Source organism: Typopeltis vanoorti, chromosome 23, assembly GCF_054136105.1.
Source record: "Typopeltis vanoorti isolate ZY-2024b chromosome 23, IOZ_Tvanoo_1.0, whole genome shotgun sequence".
In the NCBI taxonomy this organism is placed as follows: Eukaryota; Metazoa; Arthropoda; class Arachnida; order Uropygi; family Thelyphonidae; genus Typopeltis; species Typopeltis vanoorti.
In genome coordinates this window covers 41,695,563-41,712,059 of record NC_143571.1, presented here as the reverse complement: position 1 = coordinate 41,712,059, position 16,497 = coordinate 41,695,563, and the positions used below count along the sequence as shown (strand labels likewise).

General features: G+C 34.3%; 1 protein-coding gene across 1 annotated transcript in view; it reads right to left on the bottom strand.

The window, feature by feature from the left end:
* The window catches only part of Rab8 (RAS oncogene family member Rab8), a 98,566-nt gene that overhangs the window by 41,123 nt on the left and 40,946 nt on the right, over window positions 1-16,497 (bottom strand). Inside the window, exon 3 of the mRNA XM_090413209.1 lies at window positions 9,077-9,137. Within this exon, the coding sequence (XP_090269335.1) occupies window positions 9,077-9,137 (61 nt within the window). The remainder of the gene's footprint in view (window positions 1-9,076; window positions 9,138-16,497) is intronic.

Here is a 16,497-nt window from a genome sequence, read left to right as displayed (position 1 = left end):
CTTCCTCTACTTCCTTCAATTCTAATTGCTGACTAATAACTCAAATAAACTCTTATGTATTGCTTGATATAATTCTCCACTGACACCATACAACTGTAGCATTTTGAATAGCTTTTCTCTTGGCACCTTGTCATATGCCTTTTCCAGACCTACAAAACGTAAATACAAATCTTTGTTATATTCCCATAATTTCTCAACTATTTGGCTTAAAGTGAAAATCTGATCCAGACAGTCTATTTGGACTGAATCCAGCTTGTTCTTCACAAGGCTTCCTTTCTACTATCCTTTTCAACTGTTTCTCAAGTAAACTTGCATAAATCTTACCAGGAACACTTAGTAATGAAATACCTCTGTAATTCTCACATTGTTTTATTTCCTTTTTTATACATGGGTACTATGAGAGCTCTACTCCAATCATCTGGAATTCGTCCCTCTGTCCAGGTGTTCTGAACTATACAGTGCAGTCACTGTAAAACTTTTATACCTCTATACTTGAGCATTTTTGGTTGAATATCATCTACTTCCAGCTGCCTTTCCACATTTCAGGCTTTTGAAGGCTTTTTCTACATCATGTATGGATATGTATTCTCGTTTGCATGCCTGTTAAGTGTTTTTTTTTTTTTTAAACACTGTGTTGTCACTGCTTGTTTCATTTAGCAATTTTTCGAAGTAATTACTCCATACATCAAGGATATCTTTTCACCAGTTTTCACATTTTCAACAGCCTCAAGAATATTTTACCACCTTCTTGATATTTATTTTCTATGTTCTTACCAAAGTCTTCCCATGACTTTTATTGAGCTTTCTTACATTTGTCTCTATATTCTCTAAGAGCACAAGCTGACTTATTTGCCAAGAACTTTTGATATGCTTTCTTCTTTTCCTTCACTGCCTCTTTAATTTCCTGTGTCCACCATGGGTGTTCTAATTTTTCTATCCTTGCAGATAATCTCACCACATGCTTTCATGGCTGAATCAATCAATGTTTTCTTCAGGATTTACCACTGTCTCTAAAAGGTTATGTTCCTATTTCAAACTCTTTTTTATTTGCTTTAAACCTTTTTTTTTTTTTTTTTTTTTACATGTTCTTCTTTTCAATATTCAATTTTATCCTACTCAAAACTAAATGGTGATCACTTCCAATTGCAAATCCTCTGTACTCTAGATTCCTGCACCAGGGAGAAAATATCATCAGCAATAACATAGTCAATGAGACTTTTCTTATTCCTTGCCTCTTCTCTCCATGTGAATTTGTGCACATTTTTATGTTGGAACATTGTTAGTAATAACCAGTCTATGTCCTGAGCAGAAATCCAACAGGTATTTGCCATTATTATTAGCTTTGCTCTTTTCTCCAAATTTTCCCAAAATATTTTTATATGTTTGACAATAGTTTCTTACTCTGTTATTTAGGTCCCCAACAAGGACCAACTTTTCTTTTTTCATTGTGTCAGCTGCTTTCTCTAAAGCCTCAAAAATTTCCTCCACTTCTACCTTAGCAGAAGTGGAGGAAATTTTTGTGCCTGTGGTCCCACAGAAGGGACCACAGGCACAAATAATACGTTGTCCAGTTCCCCATTGTTATATTAGCCCACATCACTCTACTTGATATTGCTTGCCATTTAAGAAGATCAGCCTTATATTTTGTATTTATTGCTCAGAAAGATCTCACCAGTTTTTGCCTTTTTTGTTTCAGTCACCCCTATTTTATTGATCTGGTACTTTTCTAATTCCCTCAGCTAGCTCCATTTCTTTGCCGTTCAGGCTTCTTATGTTGATAGTACCAATCGTGAACTTTGGTGATATGTTGGCGTGTTTCAGGATTTGTTCCAGTAACTGACATTTTGCTGTTCGCCCTGATTCTCTGGCAAAAACAACAGGGCCCTTGTTTATCTGGATGATGCCTCAGCTAGCATGAAATTCTGTTACGTTGTACCATCATTTTATATATTGGTTTAAGCCAATAATACAATTTGGTCAGTTAAATCTCTAATTGGCAGTCCATCCTCATTTGTTCAGTATCCAGTTAGATACCTAACAGGGTGCACCACGATAAGGTGAGGATTGGACATTAGGTTAGAAGACATGGTCAGTTCTCCACATTCCTTTAACACGTTAGCTGCCACGCTACTTCGGCATAGTCTGTTCCCGTACGCCGAGCAATTTCACTTCTTCAAGGTCAGTATGATAATCTCGTTGCCGGCGGCAATCGTCATACGAGTATACTCGTAGTTGGCTTGTGCATAGCATATACCATCTATGAGAATACACAGTTTTGATGCTCCAACAAGCCAAGCATTTTCACTTCTTCAAGGAAAGTACAGTAATCTCGTTGCCGGCGGTAAGGGTCATACGAGTATACTCGTAGTTGGCAGCGAACGTGTTAAAGGCTATGTGGAGGTCTCCTCTTATACAGCTTTGACCCTCAAGAACCCCCCCCCCCATTGGAGACACAAACATGTGTTGGAGTAATTACTTTACTTATAATTAAGAAAATAACAATTAACATTTCAACCTCTGCATTGAGGTCATCATCAGGAAATATACACATGCACAGGAAACAAGCTACATAAAACCACAGTTTTTTTTTTTTTTTTTTTTTTTTTTTTTTTTTTTTTTAACTTACAGCTTTTGTTTAGTGTCATGTAACTTGTGTCCTGTGCATATGTATGTTTTCCTGAGATGACTTCAATATAGAGGTCAAAACGTTAAGTGTTATTTTCTTAATTATAAATAAATCAATTACTCTGTGTGTTTGTGTCTCCATAAATTCTTCACTATGAAAGCAGATACAAAATTTAATCAAACTCCTACATAATAATAATAATAACCATCTAACCCCCAAAAGGGATTTTAGAAAAATTGGGAGGGTATTGTAACAACCTCAGGCAAACTTCCTAACTCCTCCTCAAACCTCTTCAATTCTTCAACAGATTTCTCCAGTCAGTTCGCACAGAATTCTACAAAATCAATTGTATTCACTGTCAGCAAAACATGAACATTTTACTGGGGAAAAAAAAAAAGCACATCAAGAAATCAGATATGTCGGACCATTCCACCACTGACACTAACTACAGGAGTGATTAACAAGGAACCCAACTACTATACTATATCAAGTTCTAGTATGACAAAGTTTAAGGTAGCATGCGAGGCCAAACGTTTATTAAGAACAAGAAAGCTAACGATGTCCTCAGTGTCCTCTTGACCTTATGCTCCACAATTGCTCCATGTATCACCAGACTCAAATTAACATAAATGAACACAAAAAGGGCTCAGGATACTCACCAAGATATGACAATAGGGCAAGTGTTATCTTTTTTAATTGCATACACTTCAACTAGTGGACAGAAGATTCAGAAAACTTTGTTCCTAATAGTTCAGGTTCTGTTAATAATGCACACAAATGGTTTACAAACTAATACTACTAACATACTTTTCTCTATCAAGTTCTCAACTGGCCACCGAGTTCTTTCTTATCCACTGCTAAAACCAAAATCAGAGGCTTGAATATAGTGATGAGTTTTTTTAACAGTAATATTCAATACCATTTTATTATTATTATTTTTTTAAATCATTACCAGACAGGAGCAGCATCTTATGGTTAGCGAATAGAATTACCACAACTTACTGCCTGCTAAGCTTGCACAGATGTATATACTGCATACAGAGAGGCTGAAACATTAAATTTATGGAATGACTTCTAGTGGGACTATATTGATCAAGTACATATAATAAACAACTATGTTATACCAACTAGTTTCACCAACTAAGGCTGTTGGCATCTTCAGGGTACATAACTGATGTAAGGCACTAACCCTAACAAAACATAGTTGTTTATTATATGTACTTGATCATCATCATCATCATCAAATTCCTGCCATGTACCCTCAAGGGGTGTACAGGATATGACAGTACTACATGAAAAAATTACATCATTACTAACTTCCTATCTACAATTTTCCTCCAAATCAGTCTGTTATTTGTCAAGACTCCAACATTATCAGATCTTATATTTCTATCGTCTAAGGCACTTTGTACCGTATCAATCCACCTATATCTTGGTCTTCCTCTGGGTCGTTTTCCTGCCAACCTGGCAGAGAACACTTGTTTTGCTAATCTTTTCTCTCCCATTCTATTTAAGTGACCATACCATCTGAGATTAGCTCTGCTAATGCATTCCTGGATGCTGACAATGTCAAGTTCTTTCCTAATATCCTCATTTTTAATATGATATTGCCATTGATGCCATCTGTTCACGCCTCTAATCTTTCTCAGGACTCTCATATCTGCGGTCTCTAGTCTTTGGTCAAGTGTTTTACTTCTGACCCAGCTCTCAGATCCATAAGTTAAAATTGGTTTGAACACTGTCTTGTATACAGCTAATTTAGTGTTCCGACTAATTTCTTTCTTATTCCATATGAATTTATTCAATTGATTTCCCACCATACCAGCTTTGCTGATTCTGTTGTCTATTTCTATATTTAGTTTACCATCTTCAGTAAAAATTGTGCCTAAGTAGCTGAAATGTTTTACTTGTTCCACAGGTTCTCCATTCACAACACAGTTGACATTTTCAATGATTCTGCCTATTTTCATTGTCTTTGTCTTTTTATTGCTGACCTTCATACCATATCTATTACAACAGCTATTCAATTTAGTCAGAGAATCTTGCAGACTTGTAGCGGATTTATTTAGAAGTATAACATCATCCGCATAAAGCAAAGAGCTGACATTAACATCTCCAATTTTGATATCAGGTTTAATACCACATTCCTTCATAATGTGATCCATATAGATAATGAATAACAGAGGGGATAATGTACATCCTTGTCTCACACCAGATTTAACATTAAACCATCTTCCTGTACTTCCTTCAATTCTAACTGCTGACTCACAACTCAAATAAAGACTTAGTATCGCTTGATATAATGCCATTGACACCATATAACTGCAGCGTATTGAATAGCTTCTCTCTTGGCACCTTGTCATATGCCTTTTCCAAATCGGCAAAACTTAAATACAGATCTTTGTTATATTCCCATGCTTTCTCAACTATTTGTCGTAAAGTGAAGATCTGATCCTGACAGCCTCTATTTGGCCTGAATCCAGCTTGTTCTTCACCAAGCTTTTCTTCCACAATTCTTCTCAACCGTTTCTCAAGTATACTTGCATAGATCTTGCCAGGAACACTCAGTAGGGAAATACCTCTGTAATTCTCACATTCAGTTTTATTTCCCTTTTTATATATGGGTACTATGAGAGCTCTACTCCAATCATCGGGAATTCGTCCCTCTGTCCAGGCTTTTTGAACTATGCTGTGCAGCCACTGTAAGACTCTTATACCACCATACTTCAGCATTTCTGGTCGAATATCATCTACTCCTGCTGCCTTTCCACATTTCAAGCCTTTGATGGCTTTTTCTACTTCAAGTATGGATATGTATTCCTGACTGCATGCCTGGTCAGTGTTTTTTATCACTGTGCTGTCATCACTGCTTGTTTCATTTAGCAGTTTTTCAAAGTAATTACTCCATACTTCAAGGATATCTTTTTCTCCTGTTTTCATTTCACCTTTATCATCTCTAATTCCTTTTACAGCACTCTTTCCTCCATTCCTAAGCTTCTTCAACAACCTCCAGAATATTTTGCCACCTTCTTGATATTTATTTTCTATATTCTTGCCAAAGTCCTCCCATGACTTTTCTTTAGCTAGTTTTACACAGTGTTTAGCATTCTTGCATTTGTCTCTGCATTCTCTAAGAGCACAATCAGACTTATTTCCCAGGAACTTTTGATATGCTTTCTTCTTTTCCTTCACTGCCTCTTTAACTTCCTGTGGCCAGCAGGGAGTTCTGATTTTTTTATCCTTGCACACAACCTCACCACATGCCTCTCTGGCAGAATCAATCAATGTTTCCTTCAGAGTTTGCCACTGAATCTCCAAGGTTTGATTCCTGTTCTCAAACTCTTTCATTTTCTTTTCAATAATATTTCTGTATTTTAGTCTACAGTTCACATCTGAGAGCTGCTCAACTTTTATTCGCTTTAAAACTTTCTTACATGTTATTCTTTTCAATATGAAATTCAATTTTATCCTGCTCAAGACTAAATAGTGATCACTTCCAATTTCAAATCCTCTGTACACTCTGGTGTCCTGCACCAAGGAGAAAACATCGCTATCAACAATAACATAGTCAATGAGACTTTTCTTATTCCTAGCCTCTTCTCTCCATGTGAATTTGTGCACATTTTTATGTTGGAACATGGTGTTAGTAATAACCAGTCCATGTCCTGAGCAGAAATCCAACAGATATTTGCCATTATTATTAGCTTTGCTCTTTTCTCCAAATTTTCCCAAAATATTTTTGTATGTCTTACAATCATTTCCTACTCTGCTATTTAGATCCCCAACAAGGACCAACTTTTCCTTTTTCATTGTGTCAGTTGCTTTTTCTAAAGCCTCAAAAAATTCCTCCACTTCTACCTTAGTAGAACCTTCTGTGGGACCATAGGCACAAATAAGTCTCATTGTCCAGTTCCCCATTCTCATATTTGCCCACATTACTCTACTTGAGACTGACTGCCATTCAAGAAGATTAGCCTCGTATTTTGTGTTGAATACTATGGCTACTCCTTCTTTTCCTTGATTGTCATTGCCTGAATATAACATTTTGTATTTATTGCTCAGAAAGATCTCACCAGTTTTGGTCTTTTTTGTTTCAGTCACCCCATTATGTCGATCTGGTACTTATCTAATTCCTCAGCTAGCTCCATTTCTTTGCCATTCAGGCTTCTTACGTTGATAGTACCGATCTTTAACTCTGGTGATGTTGAGTTGGGGTTTGTTTTCAGATTTGTTCCAGTAGCTGACTTTTCGCTGTTCGCCCTGGTTCCCTGGCAAAAACAACGGGGGCCTTGTTTAACCGGGCGACGCCCCAGCCGGCATGAAATTTTGTCATGTTGTACCATCATTTTTTATTTTGGTTTAACCAATAAGAATACAATTTGGTCGGCTAAATCCCAAATTGCCAGCCCATCCTCGTTCGTTCAGTATCAAAGTAGATACCCAACAGGGTGCACCACGAGAAGGTGAGGATTGGACATTAGGTCAGAAGCCCTGGTCGGTTCTCTGCATTCCTTTAAAGGCTATGTGGAGGTCTCCTCTCAGTTATACAGCTTTGACCCTTAAGCACCCCTGTACTTGATCAATATACTCTCATTAGAAGTCATTCCAGAGCTTTTATGGTAAAAATTAAACGTTTTTTAACATTAAATTTATTTTTGTCTGATAAAAAATGTGATTATTTCTTTCAGGGAAACTTATGTTTCATGTCAAATACACTAGCATACGTGCTAAATGTATTTTTTGTCTTTCGGCACTTACAATCCATGGTACTCACAGGTCCTTGTCCACAACTTGGGCAGATTGTCTTTCATAACTATAATTCTAGAATAAGGTGGTTGGTCAAAATTGCATGTGTTTACCTGGTGGTTTGTCTGGTTGCAGATGAAAAACCGAAGCTATAAAGAGAAAAAAAACCCTACCACCTCCATATGAGACTGGCTAATTCACTTTATTAAGAGCTATGATTTGAATCCAGGTCTTTCCAACCAAAGGGTTTTATCAAAACTGAATGAGCTACAGAAGCTTTTTTCAGCACTCAGTGTTTCTTAATATGCCTGCAACTAAATACAGTTCTGTCAAACTCAATATAATCACTGTTCCCTCACCACAGGTAAAATCTAGTATAGGCCAGTGAAACAGTGTCTTTAATGATAATGGAATCCTCAAGTTTACAAAATTAATAAAATTGTTTTCTTCCTAGTCCACAAACTGTACCAGCATACCACAGGTCAATGTTTTGTGGGGTGGGATTACTATTAAAAATCTTTCTATGCATCCAAAGAAGTTCATTATTTAAGAATCACTTATGAAATTAATCTGTAAACATATGTAGTGTTGTAAATAATTCTGTTCAACTTTAAGGAAGAATTTTTAGTTTTAATTCACTCTTTCTCAGTGCAGTAGAAAGAAGGGAGAGAGGGAAAGACCAGCAAATAAGAATGCATAAATAATAATGCATTAGCTATTTCCCTCAAAACAGGGACCAAACAGACTTATTACATTATTTAAACTACTTGTAAGAAACTTTTATTTTTAGTCTGAATTCCACCTATAAAAGGAATCTTGGATGGGCTAAGGATTAGATAATCTGGCTCTCCTGATCTAAAGACTAAACATGAATTTTTCAAGCTACTTCAGGCTTTCGTTGAGCCAACTATGTGACCTCACATATATGGTGGTTTCTGTGACAAACTGTTTACCACCTAAGGACTTCCACAAACATCTATGCCTGTGGTAGCATTCAAAACTACAACCTAATAAAGAAAGCAAGTATGCTATCCACTTGGCCAACCAGAAACTGTCCATTGCTGGGTTTGTAATAACGAAGCAGTACAAGATGCATAAAAAAACCAAAAAAAAAAACCATCCATCTGAAACAAAGCAATTCCAACTGCTTACAGGATCATCACTGCCACTTCAGTGTATCTGCAGTGGCCTCTCCTAGCATTATATTCTTACTGTGTATGTACATATAGTGAAGCAAGATTTCACAACCCAAGTCTGAAGTAAGTAATAAATCCAGGCTAGTTATTTATTTTGTAATAATTTACTACATTGAACATTGCTACAGATGTAATTGGCCTTGAAATAAAGCCAATTTCAAAAATAGTCCACACAACAAACTATGCAGGCATATGAATGTTGAAAATATCAACTGATACACAGAAGACATCAGTTGTGTTGGAAATATACATATACATGAAATTTTATATTTAATAATTCAACTACAACACAGTGAATCTTAATCCATATCACCACTTAAGTACTCATCAGTAAAAGGTTAAATGACATTAAATCTAGCTTTTTAAATCCTAACATTACTAACATCTTTCGTTCACTGCCTATACACATATAATAAAGAAATTAAGATGAATGATCACCCTGTAATATAGTGCATGAGGCAAGTTCAAAGAGTTTTTAAATTTCCCACAAGTTTTTTAAAATTCTTACCATTGCTCCTCTGTAATATGCAGTTGTAATAGTGCGAAACCTTTCTTGACCTGCTGTATCCCTAATTAAAGTAATAAAAAAATTCTGCATAAAAGATAATGCAAAAAATTTTTAGATAATTCTGAAGTACTTTTTATATAAAATAAAATTATAAATTTCATTTCTTTTATGCTAATAAGATGTTATATAATAAAATAATAAGATTTTATGCTAATAAGATGATAATACAATCAACTCCCACTATAGCACACTTGTTGGGACCACAGGAATAGTGTTACAGTGAATTTCCTTGTGAATAGTATTCCATGTATGTAGCTATAGTTGGAAATTTTTGGTAGATGGTCACAGTGAGTCAGTTGCAATGTATTTGCTATAGTTACAGATTCATTGTAGTCTAAATAAAAAAAAAAAAAATAAAAAAAATAAAATCTTACTTCTGCACCTCAAACATGCAGATTTTTAACTGGCACAATTAGAAAATATTAAACAAGATCAGTAAAATGAATATTTTGTGAGTAGTTCTGGGAGAGAATAGTATATAAAAACTGCAGGAAAATAAAAAAAAATAAAAATAAATCATTACTTTGGATTTATAAGGAAAAGATCAACTAGTAGAAAGCTAATGTTCACTTTAGCTTTCTACTAGTTGATCTTTTATGTGGTGAGAAATGGTCATACAAGTGTAACATTCCATCAATCTTCTTAGACTTCTGGTAGAAAACTTTACTCACCGATTCTTCACATTATGCAAATCTTCAAATGTAACCTAAATAAGTTAACTATTTTAAATAAGTTAAGCTCCTCTTCTTCTATTGCTAGAATGAAAAAGTTGTATATGTTTTTTCCAGTGCTTATCCACTTTTTTTTTGGAAGGGAAACTGACATACATGAAAAAACAATGTGATGGCACTTGGTAAATAAGTTCCATTTTCTTTACATGCAAAGGATGAATTTTTTTCAAGAAATTATAGTTTCTTGTGGTGGAAGAATATGGAATATTGAACACCATAATAAAAAAAAAATTATTCCCAATAAATCTGGTAACAGCATTCATGAGCTTCTGTGGAAGCTAAAGCATGTCAGATTTTCGTGATATAGTAAGTTTTTTTTTTTTTTATTTAATTTGTTTTTTTAGCTTGGTTAAAAAGTTAAAACATAATTTGTCATGTAATTCACTTTTATTTCTTACCCAAGTGAGAGCAAAAAAAAAAAAATGTTTGGATGTGAAATACAGCACATACTTATGTAGAAAGTTTTCTTTGCATGTCTGCTGTGCATTATAGGATATCAGGACAATTTAATGTGAAGTCATATCATATGCAAACTTCCATTTCTTCACTTAGTTAAACAGATAATATAATTTCTGCTCAAGCATGATAATCATTTTTTTTTTTTTTTTTTTTAAATAAAAAAACCTGTGGTGCAATCATAATTAAAAGAAACACACGTATTAAACTATTTCCAAACCATAGGATCCATTGGGAAAAGTCTAAACTTTTACATAGATCTTTATATAAACATGAATGTTTATACAAAGAAAGTTCTGAAGCCCTACTACACAGACCAAACTTAAACCGCAACGACGTTCTTACTATTCCTAAAGGATGGGAAATTGTCATACAAAATTGTGTTAAATAATTATTATTATTATTTTTTTTTTGTAACACGTTACACACGTTTAATGAGATTCTATTGTAATCATGTGCCCTAACTGTATGTTATTCCTATTATTGTTTTAAACTACTGTACTGATGATGTCCTAAGATACTTAAGATGAAATATTTACAATTAAATAATTTTCACTGTGGTTAATACGTGTGTTTCTTTTAATTGTGATAATCATTCTTTTGCATTATATTTGTAATGTATTATAGTATTAATGTTTGGTAATGATAATTAAATTTTAAAACAATATGGTAAAATTTATAATTCAAAATATTCTGAAGATCACATATATAAACATTTAGGAAAAGAAATAACTAGATGAAAGAATGCTAATGTTAAAGTTTAATAATTTTAATATTTTATTGGCCACAGAGATATCATCTGGGATACAGTATAAGAACTGTAAGCCTGAAATCCTAAGAGTGGGTGGTGATGATGATTTATGGTTTTAATGGTACAAGGACAGCAAGGTTATACTATGCCATATCAAAAGTTATAGCAATACACAAGGTAAGACAATCACAAACATCCATGCCTGCAGCCGGATTCAAACCCATGACTGGTTGGTTGGAGAGTGGATATGCTAACCACTCGGCCAACCAGGTCAGCCTTAAGAGGAGGAACCCTCTGTGGATGCCAGTAGGCAGCCTTGGCCATAGTTCTAAGAATTACTGTTTCCCAAATCTTGGAAAGTTTCACACAATATTTTAGATCTTGGTTAATTTTTTTAAAAAATTTGTTGCAGTGAAGAATAAGTAGTTTTTTGCGATTTGATTCTGTGCAAAATGTCAAAAAAAGATTAGTCAATTAGATGTGCTGCCCATAACTGTGACAGTGGATATATTTCTTTTCTTAAGAAAAAGGAACTTTTGTATAACACCTGGAACTGAGAGGGGGAAAGAGTTGATATTCAGGAGTGAATAAGGGTGGATAGTTTTAAATAGCATTTGAAAGCAAAATTCCAACTATTTTTTCTGATAAGCATTGGGTATAGAAAATAGTAATAGCATTACTGTAATCTCTATGTTGAGAGGGATACAAGATAGAGAGAAACAAGTAGTTTATTTCATTTATTTTTTTTTTGGGGGGGGGGGGGCATTATTGCTACTGGATATGAAGGTATGTCAAAAGAGAGTTCAGCCATGAAGAGAGGTTTAGTTGGAACAGAGGTTAGTGGCTCTATTAACTAGTTTTTATGCGACTATGCTGTTGGGAGAGAGAGAGAGGGATGATGGTAAAAAGTATTGTTAAGGAGAAGTGATTAAAGTGTCTAGAAAAAACTTGTTATTTTCTTTCTATAGCAAATTGGATTCTGGGGTGCTAGCTGTTAAAGATCAGTGAAAGAATGAGTATGTGTCTGAGCTATGTGGTCAAACACAGAATGCATTTTTTTTTTTTTAATAAGCAAAAAAAATTCAAAAATTAAAAAAAGACCCCCCCCCCCCAAAAAAAAAAATTCATAAATATAATTGCATTAAACTTCCCAAGCCTTGGGAAATAGTAATTCTTGGACCTTCTGTCCAACAGCTAAGGCTTCCCTGCCAGTATCCACAAAAGGTACTCCTCTTAAAACTTCAGGCTTAGTCTTATAGTCTTTCACTTATTTCTTTGTTTATGTACATTATGCAATAAACCACACAAGTGAAATACAATTCCAAAGGTTCCTGTGACAGAGAGAAGTAATGGAACCATTAAACATGTTTACTTCTTTCATTTACTATTGTCATGCCACTAAAACCTTATGAGCTTCAAGCAGTATATAAGACTAAATATATGAATGTTAAAAAACAGGTATGTAATGGAAATATGAATTTTGTATTGCCAGAAAGTACAGTATACCCAATGTCAATATATAAATATGGAATGCTACTCAATTGTAATTGTAAGGCTAAACTATAGCATAGCATGTTATTTAATACTGAGCCTTTTGGAAATCAAATGTTTTATTTGTATTCACACTTTCAATAGTTTAAATTAACTACACTAGCAACAAGCACAAATGAATAAATACATTCACAAGAGAGAAACCATTTGCTTGAAAATTACAAATCATTTGATATTGCTTCTATATTACTTAATTTTCTGTGATATACTGAAAGAATGATACACATAAAAATGAAATTTAATTTTGTCTTTTGCTCACTTATCAAACATTAAGATACACGTTGCTTAAGAGAAAATTGGTATATAGAACCAAGATTCATACTTCACCTTACATTTTGTTAAAAAATTATCTTAAGTTTTTTAGTTCAACTGGCATCTGAAAAAACTAAGCATAAACAAAATATAAACAATATTATTTGTACATATTGTTCTTTCTGTATAGTTTTCAGTCTCAGTCAACATGAAAAGGCTCTGAAAAAAATTGAGTTTTATCACCACGTCTAGCCGACAATGGGAGAGTTTGTTAAAGTGGTTAGTTATTAAGAGATCTACTGGAAGACATTTAAGGAGCTTATTAACTCCTCAGTAGAGATTAAGTCAGAATATGTGAGAAAACAATGAATAAAAGATATAAGATTCAAAAAAACATGAAACCTTAACAGATTCCAGATTGGAAAATTTAACTAACATTTAACTTATGACAGGCAAAAATCCTTTACTTAATTACCTAAGCACAAACAAGCCCTACTTGCACTTTCAAAACATACACAAAGTGCTAACATAACTGCTATATAAAAGAAATTATTTGCCCAACATAGCAAACCCTCTAGAGACAACTGAAAATAGTTTGTTATAGCTCGAGATAGGAGTACCCCCAATGGTGTCTCCACCTTGTGATGGTGGGAGCTTGCACATTCCTATGATCCTGTGAGCTATACTAGCAGTAGCAGTGCTACCAGCAGTGACTCCCAAGCAAGACAGGTTACAGAAGAGGGGTCAGACAAAGTGAGTCACCCTTGTCCTCCAGGTTGGGGATTGACTATGTGACCAACAATCCCATCTTGAGGGAGAAAAAAAAAAAATCAACAGGTCACAAAACAAGTGCCAAGTAATCCTCACTGGATGGACTTAAATGGATATCAACCCAAGCCTTGGAATAATGATTTGTCAATAGGTTCATGGAATGCAAGAAGCTTATACAGAGGCAGAGCATTTCAAGAACTTACGTATGAATTAAATACACATATGATGGATAGAGTAGCAATACAAGAGACATGTTGGACAGAAGAAGGCAATTTAAAGAAAGAGAACCTTTTGCTACTTTATGATGGAAACTACTCTGATAAACATGAATTTGGAACAAGTTTCATTATTATTAATATTGTTGAATGGGTGCCTCCATGGAGTCCAAAGACTCATCACAGGAGACCCAAACTATTTACACAATCTATCATACCTCTCCTTGAACCCATTAACAGACAAAGCACTCGACTCTCCAAGAAAAAAATCTAGTCCTCACACCTCTACTAACCACACCTTTATTCAACTTCCAGGGATGACTCCTTGAAATGTAAAGTTATGTATTTGGGGATAAACAGATTACAAGCTGTGTACCACATTGGTAGAAATGTACTCCAGGAAACAGATGAAGCTAGGAATTCAGAAGTGGTGGTAAACAAAGAGTTGAAGTTTAGAGGACATATTACTTGGCTATTGAAGGACATACAAGTACAGAAGACAAGGAAATTAATCCTATTTATAAGGCCTTGATTCATCCACATCTAAACCACTGTGCTCAGGTCTGGTCTCCTGGGTTTCTTGGGGATGAGAAAGTGGTGGAGAGAATTCAGAGGCAAGCAACCAAGATGGTGAGTGGTCTGTGGAACATTCCCTATGAGGACAGATTGAGGGTATGTGGACTGCAGACGTTAGCTGATAAGCAAAAAAAAAGAGAAGATATGATAGAAACATTTAAGTTGCTTAAAAGATTTTATATAATTAATGCAGGTGAAATCGTTTTGGCACTTGGCTAGAGGATATAGAACAAGAGGTCATACTGGAAATTGAGTAAAAGTGTGGTTAGTAGGGGTTTATTCTTAATAAATCTTTGTAGAAAAAAGAATTATCTCCATTAGCATAAGGAGCTAATGCTACATGAAACTTCTTCAGAAATTGAGCTGCTTTGAGCTTTACTCATGTCTAATGAGTAGTCAGACATTTTTCTTGTGATATCATATTAGAATCAATTATTTCTGGTTTTCCTTTTCTCTCTAAATTTATCCTTAACACAACAGTCTTTGCCAAATGACCAGACCAGTTGCTTCTAAAGCATTTGAAACATATCAAAAGATGTTTTATTTTGTCAAGAATATTGGATATGCAAGAGATAGATTATCTGTAGGAGGATTTCTAGATATTGTTAAGTCACACATCACCTTAAACAGAAGTTCTTGTTCCTTCAAAACTGGGTTCTGCCATCTTTCTATTTCCTGACAGAAACATTTTCAGTGCCTCTAATTCTCCCAAATCATATGATTTTAATTTGAACTCAGATCTTGAAATATCTTTAGTTAAACCCTTAAAAAGTTCCTTTGACTGCATCTTTTTCTTTGCAAAGTTTGATTTTTGAAACTATCCTCTGCCTTTATTTGCAATTGCTGTGTCAGAAGGCTGGGTATTATCATATTGAATAGAGTTTACTTTCTTAGTGTATGTGAAATTGAATTATGTTTGTAAGTCTTTCCTCCTTTTCCTTAACAAGCTCATAGCACTGTTCAAGATTTTTAACCTAAAACAACCATTCTATAGAGGATCTCTTCAGATGAACATTAAATTCATGGGCAATACCCAAAAGTTTCTGAGTAATACTCAGAAACAAGAGTATTACTCAAGTATTATTCAAAATAACAGAGTATTATTCAAGATAACAGAGGCCTGTTTCTGAGTAGTACTCAGAAACAGGCCTCTGTTATCTTGAATGCACTGATGGATTTTCTAAATATTAAGCCCTAACTTTCTCACACTTAAATATTTTAATATGAACAAACTTTGAAAGATTGTAAGTGTTTGTGTCTCTTAATACAGGTAATGTGTTTAGGAAATTTAGGAAGGGTTATATTTGTTTCCTAATTTATTACGAAATAAAACTAGCAAATGGAAATCCGAATGTTTTCTTTAAATCCCTAATTTTTTTTCTGTGTATTTAAAAAAGTTTCCATATTCTAACATGGGTATCACCTGAAAAAGAAGGTATTACAAAGTTTGGATTTACTAACCTAAAAAATTCTTCATCTTTAATAGAAGTAACTCGCTAGATGTACAACTGTCTCCTGTAGCCATTTTTCTTGAGTTAAAATATACTTTCTGGAATCTAAAATAAAGTCAAGTCACAACCAATCCTGTTAGTTGACTGCACCAATTTATTTAATTCGGTTTTTTTGTTTATGTATGTGTGCACACACCTGATGTTCCCTTACATTTCTTTTTAGCATAAATATCAATTTCTCAACAGGCAAGTGACGACTGTATGTGTCATGAAACTGAAAGTAATAAACTTTCTAACATACAGAAGTAATTGTAAAAAGATTCATAATTGTAAATTATGATTATTTTTATAGTTTGCTGATGATGCAAAGATAATCAGGAGTGTGACTGATTGAGCTGTGGAAAAATAAGTTTAAATTTTATATTTGTGTGTGGAAATACTGATAATTTGTTAATTAAACATTATTGTATGAGAGATGTGATTGGTAGGTGTGTACAATTTAGTTAAAATTGTTTTTTGTTTCTGACTTTGAGAGTGAGCAAAATGTCAATAAGACAGACTGGTGCAAAAGACAAATGAAGGTGGCATAGATTTTTCAAAAATGGCG